A 7,829-nucleotide genomic window follows, 5' to 3' on the forward strand; every position below is an offset into this window, starting at 1 on the left:
ACATATTCTCATCCTGCTCTTCTCTGGCTGCAATTATTTCTGGGCAATAATTTTTTCCTCCTTAAATATGTTATCCCAGAGGCTTCATTAACATGACTAATTGGCTTGGCATTGGCTAGTAGGTCTGTCTCAGAGCTGGCTCATGTTGGCTCTGCTGGACATGGGGGAAGCTTTTGGCAGCTTCTTAGAGAAGAGAAGGAATCACTTGTTGACTCCCTGCTACCAGAACATTGCTGCTCAAACCCAACACAATAATTCAGAGGTGCCTGCTGGAATAGGTCTCCCTCTGCGTGATATTTAATAACTCTTAGTTAAATTACTGGAGCAGAAGCTATAGCTTTGTTTACTCAGTGTACTTGAGTGGACACATCGACATAGTCACATCAATAATTTCATTCCCCAGGGTCAGGGATAGCTTTCTACCCCTTCCCTGAGTGAAATAAAATGGCATTCCATCTGTTCAGGCAGTTTGTCAATGTCAGTTGCTGTGAGGATGTTCCTTCTCCTCTGCCAGCAAACTCCAGCGTAGGCCCTAGAACTAGCTCTGGCTCTGGCAGAGTAAACAAAGCAAAAATGTGGGTTCCCAAACAGCCTGGGGCTACACAGTAGAGGCTCACACCATGGTACTCTCTAGAGAAAGACATGAAAGGCATTTGGAGCAAGAAGGGAGCTGGGATTTTCATACCTTAAGCAGCACTTAATGTCTAGAAATGTTCCATGTTGGCATACATGAGGGCAGAGAGCCATCTTGAGGCATGTCACTATTTGATTTACCTATGTCACTATCTGATTTACCTATTTTTATGGAATAGCTTATTTTTCCATTTCTCCCCTGTAAGAGCACAGACCTCTTAAAAATCATGTAACTACTGACTCCAGTTGCTTATTAAAAAAAAAATAATTCTATTGAACCACTGCATTTCAGCAGTCATTTCTTTGCATTTGTGAATAGCTCCTGTCACCATTTTGATGTCAGAATGACTATATCACTAGTACAGCAGTCTATTGAAATTCCTCTCTTTCTCTGTCAGGTTGGTAATCCTGGAGACCCCGGTTCCCGCGGGCCTGAGGGAAGTCGGGGACTGCCTGGCATGGAAGGGCCACGTGGCTCACCTGGACCACGAGGCTTGCAGGGTGAGCAGGGTGCCCCAGGCCTGCCTGGCAGCGAAGGTCCAGCTGTAAGTACTGTTTTCATGAAATTGGTATCTTTTGAACCTTTATCTCTCACTCACACCACTCCTGGTTTTCCATGTGCATGTGCCAAACTGAAGTGCCACAGCAGTCTGAAGTACAGTGTGTCTCTCATCAGACACAGGTGTACACCAGAGCAATCCTGGGCTGTACAGGCACATCCTTGGGGCCCCAGCTTTCAGTTCAGCTCTGTTTTCTTATGCCCACCCTACCCCTGTAGGGTGCATGAAACCAAACTGTGTTTGATACAAAGGAGCATCACTCAGACTTTACCTTGCTAGTTAAGTTGACATTATCTGGAATAGTTGCACTTGCAGGAGCTGGAACACCTCTTAGTGACTCATGGATTGTTTTTGGTTGAGATACAGTTAAATTTCTTCATAGTGGCTTGTATGGGGTTATATTTTGGATTTGTGCTGAAAATAATCTTTGTAGCATGCTGATGGGGGCAGGAAAAAGGGTAATGGTTTCAAAGCGAAAGAGCATAGTTTTAGATTAGATACTAGGAAGAAATTCTTCACTGCAAGAATGGGGAGGTCCTAATAGGTCACCCAGAGAAGTTGTGGAGGCTCCATCCCTGGAAGAGTTCAAGGCCAGGTTAAAAGGGGTCCTGAGAAGGGGGTTGGAATTAGATGGTTTCAAAGGTCCCTTTCAACCCAGGCCATTCTGTGATGTTTCAGTTACTCATGGACACTGCATAGAATCACAGCCTCTCCTGCTCCTTACACTGTGCCATCAGTGAGTAGGTTGGAGGTGCACAAAAAACTGGGAGGGGGCACAGCTGGGAGAGCTGACTATAATTGACCAAGGTGATATCCCATACCATATGGGATCACACTCAGCCATGTAACCAGGGAAAACTTCTGGGAGTGGCGAGCAATTGCTTTCATTTGTACCACTTGCAATATCATTGTCTTTTTTGCATTTTTTTTTCTTCTTCTTCTTCCTTTTCCCCTTTTTCCTGCCCCTTCCTCTGCATCTTCTTACTTTTGATTTATTAAACTTTTTCTTTCCCTGTTCCATGGGTGTGGGCTGTGGGTGTGAGCAGCTGTGTGGTGTTTTGCCAGCTGGGGTTAAACTGTGACAACTGTTTATTGACAGAATTTTTTGAATCAGGAACACCCATGAAATGTAAGTGTGACATCAACTGTTTTATTAAAACCCTCATGTTTTGAATCCTAGGGAAAAGAACCAAGTGATCAGCACATTAAGCAGGTTTGCATGAGAGTCATGCAAGGTAAATAGGCTAAAAAGTATTTGATGTTTCTTGTGCATTTAAATTGGGATCATCTATTTCTGTAGAGGCAACTAAGATTTTCCCCATGCTTACCCAGAACAAATTGCATGGCCTCAGCAGGGGACCTGGTGGAAAATCCTTCCACGTGTGAATGTGGACACAGCATGAGGAAGTCCCTTATTTGTATATATTTTGCAGCCTCATTGAACTGTCTGTTGATTCCATATTACTGCTGTGGTAAGCAGGCCATAGACCAGAGCAGTTGTGTGAAATACAAAACTTTTGTATTCAAATCACTTGCTGTGTTTACATGCATAAAAGTACAAGCTTCACTGAAAGCTTTTTAGCCTTTTGTATTTACTGTAAGAGTTCAGTAAACTGTGCAAAATAGGTGAAAAGAAGAGGAATGCAGAGAGATGTTTCTGGAGATAACCTACCTTAAAATTAAAGCAATATAGAGATACTCCAAATTAACCCTAATTTGCTGAGTTCTTGACACACACAGAAATCTGAAGCTTTTCTAATATGGTTGGGTGCATGGAATATACTGAGTTGAGACATGTATGCTGTCCTGTAAACATAAAAGAAATTTTTCACTACTTGCTATTGAAGATGTCTTTTAAGTTATTATGCTTCTGTAATGTTAAGAGTTTACAGAATGAAATTGCTTCTCATGTTTTAAAAATTTTCAGTAGTTGTTGCTGTTCTTGATAATGCTCAACAGGGTATTTAAAAAAAACTCTATAAATAGGATAAATATCTTCTATTATAATACCTTAACTGTAATAAATGTTGTAAATAGCAGTGTAATAAAGGAAGGGGCTGTAGTGTAATTTGTCAGTTCCTGTAGCAGTGAACGTACATTCTTCTTCAGTGATCATGGGAATCCTTGTTCATGTTCACTTACTCCATAACTCTTTCCTCCTGCTCCTTGCAGAACAATTAGCTCAGCTAGCAGCCAGCCTTAGGAGGCCAGAATTTGGTGCTCCAGGTCTTCCTGGCCGACCAGGGCCACCAGGTGCTCCAGGACCAGCTGGTGAAAATGGTTTTCCAGGACAGCTTGGCCCCCGTGGCCTGCCTGGCCTTAAAGGTCCCCCTGGTGAGATTGGTCGTAAAGGTCCTAAAGGTAAGAAGTTCTCTAGCTGGCTTTCACCTGGTGACTGCCTCAGTTTTGGTTTTTCAGGGTTTGTTTGGGTTTTGTTTGTTTGTTTTGGTCTTGCTGCTGTTGTCACCCCCTTCCTTGGTCTATAGGTTGTAGATGTACGCTGTACACATGTGAACTCCAAAACAGATCCTGAGTTAGGAGTGTAAACTGTTTGCTGTAACTGTTGTGTCAGTTACCACAGTGATTAAAGGGCTCATTGGCCTGCCTTCAGCAAGACTTGTTTAGAAATCTGCTTTTTAGCACATAAAAACCCACAAAACCTCAAAAGTCAATGAGAGTGAGAATCAATATTAGGACTCTGACTCAGCTGCTTCCTTCTAGTTCAGGGCAGATGCCTGTCCTTTCTCACATTGTAGAAGTCATTTGATGACAACCACATGTGATTCCAGCAGTGGCTCTCTGTGCTCCATTCAGCCTGGCTGTTGACCTAACTTTTGCAAGATTCATGGCCCCAAGAGCTGATGTAAGCAGTCAGATTACTTCACTAAAATCTAGTCTACTTTTCTAAGCACACCCAGTTTATCACATTACAAAGGACTGATAATGATTTACCTTTTTATTTGCATATGATACTTGAGCCATTTAACATAATTTCACCAGGTGCCAGAGTCTATTGATTCTTTGGAAAGGACAAATCCATAATAAAATTGACTTACATTTTACACAAAATCTTTGATCTAAGTAAATCTCTGCTGCTCATCACTGAGAGGTTCTATTCTCCTCCAAAGAATTACAAGGTAGAATTTTCTGCAAAGTCTTATGACGACCATTTATGTATTAGTTTCTATTCAGCAGTGGTTTTGATTTGTTTTCTAAAAATAAGGACTTATTTAAAAACTGTCTTTCTGCGAAAAGCTGGTGTGTTGCTGGAGTAGGGTGTTTACTTTTGATTCAAGATTTATTTGAAAGTGAAATTTGGACAATCTTTGAGAGAAGGAACAGGATACAAACAAAGCAAAACTTAACAGCATCATTGCTGGAGCTTTGTTGCTGTTTTAATTCAAGGTAATGTCATCTGCAGAAGAAAAAAAAAGAGAAATACAAAGGTGATGTATGGGATATCCAAAATTTGATTTAACACACAGCAGGCTACACTGTGTTAACACTAAAAGAAAAAAAATAAACAGAGCATTAACCTCTCCCCTCTCCAAAACCAAGCAAAATCCTTATCATAACTAACAAAAAGCTATCATAGCTGTCATCAAATTCTGAGTTACCCTAGAGTAAACCTTGCAATACCATTACAGATACAAGGGAAGTGGTGAATGCTCTCATGTGTAAGAGCTATAATAATGGTACATGGCAGCCAACCTGAAAACTCTCAGTGTTTCACTCTGAGTTCCTGTTCAGATAGATTAATAGATAACAGTGAACAGAATTTGAACTTTACAACCTAAGCCACAAAAAACCCTTCTTCTTACTAAGATGATTCAGATTTGGAGCAAGATATGGGCTTGAAGAAATTCTGGGTGTGTACTGAAGGAAAGTCTCCATGACATTATTATATGAGAAAAAAAAAAAAAAAAAATTTTGTGAAGGTAAATCTTAGCCTTATGTGAATATCAACAGAATACTGTCATCTGTGTAGCCACCTTTTTTCTCGAGGACCAACACTTGAGAATTTTTACTTCTTAACTGAGCTTGTAGAGTTTTGCAGAAGCCAGTAGCCTCAGTCTGAATCCCAAATATCCTGAAATCCTGTGACCTTGGTCCTATTCCTGTTGTATGGGCTGTGACATATTTCATGTGGTACTTACTGTTCAGCTGTAGGTGGTTTCTTTCCCCTCAACCTGCTTCTGAGTGTGACTCAAATGGGTAAAAAACCCCAATCAAATCCTAAACATTTTACACAGATATGTGTCAGGACATTGTTGAAAGATGCTAAGAATATATACAACCAGCTGAATTCTCTGTTTATTAACTGTTCACTTGTGAAAGAGAATTTACTAAAAATGATACTCCAGGCAGACTGTAACTAATGTTTCATGAATTTGCTTTAGGTGAACCAGGAGAAAGAGGAGAAAGAGGATTTCCAGGCAGAGGACTGAAAGGTTATCCTGGACCAAGAGGTCTTCCAGGTAAATAGAAAAGGGTCAGGGTAAAGAAGATATATACTAGAAATTTACTTAAAGTTGCCTTGAAAATATAAAAGGAGTCCATTAAGCAATAAATTCCATAATTAAAGTGCTTTGTAATTTTTACTTCATAGATGCTGATTCAGTCAGAAATCAGACTTGAAAACTAAAAAGCAAAAAGCCACCTCCTCATTTATCTTAGTGTAGAAAGGTTAGAAGAATGTAAAGAAATCATTAAAAAAGGAGGCAGTTACACACACATGAATTAAAGTGGCCTCTTTTAATATATCTTTTATATATATTATGTACACATATAATTATATATAAAAATTAAACAAAAAAGGCCATAACCTCCAGATTATCTCACTGGCAGGCACAGCAGTCTTCAAAATCTCCATTCATACTGTAGGATATTATTTTATTTCTGTGGTAATTAATTGCAGTGTTATATAACATGGCTCCAGGAGAGATTGCTGCTGATGGATGAAGCACAGCTGGCCTCTAGTGGCCAGCGAACGAACATAAACGTGTTATTTCCATCAGTATTTCTACAGTACGTGTCTGTGTTTATCTAGCAAGACAAACTACTCATATTTGTTCTCTTGTGAAAAAGGAAAATAATAGTTTAGTATTTACAGATCCCAAAGATGTCTGTGTAACTCAGAGGTGTTTTCTGTAGAAATCACTGGAAGGGGCTTCCTGAAATCACTCTTTTTCCTTTCTTCATTGAAGATTTAGAAATAAAAGCTACTTTAGTGCTCAGCAGTTCCAATCTTTACATCTATTTCCCCCACCATCTGAGTGGGGAAAAAAAAAAAAAAGGTATTTCTTTTTCCAGAGAGCTAATGAAATTCTGTGGTAGCCAGTAGCATCTACCCTGCCCTAGGTACTGGCAGCAGGGTTGGCTGAGCAGAGTAACCTGCAGAGCTTTGTACAGCTGCAGACCTGCACTGTATACCTGGAGAGCACTGGGACTGAAATTTCATTGCTGTAGCTGTGTAATTGCAGATTGGGTGTCAGGTAGAGGAAAACTGTCCCTGTAAGTTGGCACCCCTCTTGGGAATCCCCCGAGAGCAGTGAAAAACCCTCTTCATACAGCTTTTAAGGACAGGGTGCTAATTATGCTATGCAAGTCCTATGCTGCCAATGTTTAGCCCTGCATCCACTTTTCCAGGTGAACCAGGCAAAGCCAGCTACGGCAGGGAGGGCCGTGACGGTGACCGAGGTCCCCCTGGAGTGGCCGGGCAGCCTGGGGTCCCTGGTCCCCCTGGCCCCCCTGGCCCTCCTGGGTACTGCGAGCCAGCGTCCTGCAGGATGCAGGCGGGACAGAGAGCAGGGAAGAACATGAAAGGGCCTTGAGAGTGCAACCGTGTGTCAGCATCAATTTACATCCTGCACAGACAGCTGAGGACGAAATCACGAACAAAGGAGAAATGCAGACACGGACAAACCTTTTGACCAAGGTTTCAGTAAGGAATTTTTAACACAGGGGTTGTACATTCTTCCAAAAGGAGTTCTTAGCAACACAAGCTGGAACAATGGTGCTTACAGAAATACACAGGTGCTGCCTTCTGCCTTCTCCTTTTGGGGGGAAATAAAAGGTACTTGTCTGTTTTTATTTTTGATCTTGTTTAATAAAGAGTTTCTGTGATTTTTCCTCCTCCCCTACTTAATTCCTATCTATGATGTACAGTGAAATAATGTCTTCAGCCATCAAATAAAAAAAGAATTGTTTTATTTACTGCAGCTGTATCTATTCTTTCATTCTTATAAAATACATTCCAGCACATACTCTTCATGCAGTCACTTCATGTGTGTTTTGCCCAGAATATGCTATATTTCCTTCAGCAATTCAATCACAGACACCCAGGTGGGAGTTTCTTATGAAAACCCGCCACCCCAGCACTGTTTATGCTACCAATATCTGTAAAGGCACAATCACAGGGTTGCCATAAATAACCCATGTGGAACAACCTCTTCATTTTTTGACTCCAATTTGTGTTGCATTTGTAATTCCATATGAAGCCCCATTGCAGCTTGCCTTGTTATATGTGACATTAAAATAAAAGGCCAGTGGCCACTGTCAACAGGATTTTAAGTCCTAGAAATATATATGTTTCCTATAAAAATTAAAACCCCCCGAATTAATAATTTTTTACAT

The 7,829-nt window shown here is 40.8% G+C and overlaps 1 protein-coding gene across 1 annotated transcript in view; it reads left to right on the forward strand.

Annotated features, from left to right (window-relative positions):
• Positions 1–7,405, forward strand: part of COL9A1 (collagen type IX alpha 1 chain) — a 62,040-nt gene extending 54,635 nt beyond the window's left edge. Inside the window, exons 34-38 of the mRNA XM_053938093.1 lie at positions 1,032–1,178; positions 2,374–2,428; positions 3,366–3,554; positions 5,594–5,671; positions 6,843–7,405. Of these exons, the coding sequence (XP_053794068.1) occupies positions 1,032–1,178; positions 2,374–2,428; positions 3,366–3,554; positions 5,594–5,671; positions 6,843–7,027 (654 nt within the window). The 3' untranslated portion in view covers positions 7,028–7,405. The remainder of the gene's footprint in view (positions 1–1,031; positions 1,179–2,373; positions 2,429–3,365; positions 3,555–5,593; positions 5,672–6,842) is intronic.
• Positions 7,406–7,829: the final 424 nt, after the last annotated feature.

The sequence above is a fragment of the Vidua chalybeata genome, chromosome 3, assembly GCF_026979565.1.
Source record: "Vidua chalybeata isolate OUT-0048 chromosome 3, bVidCha1 merged haplotype, whole genome shotgun sequence".
In the NCBI taxonomy this organism is placed as follows: Eukaryota; Metazoa; Chordata; class Aves; order Passeriformes; family Viduidae; genus Vidua; species Vidua chalybeata.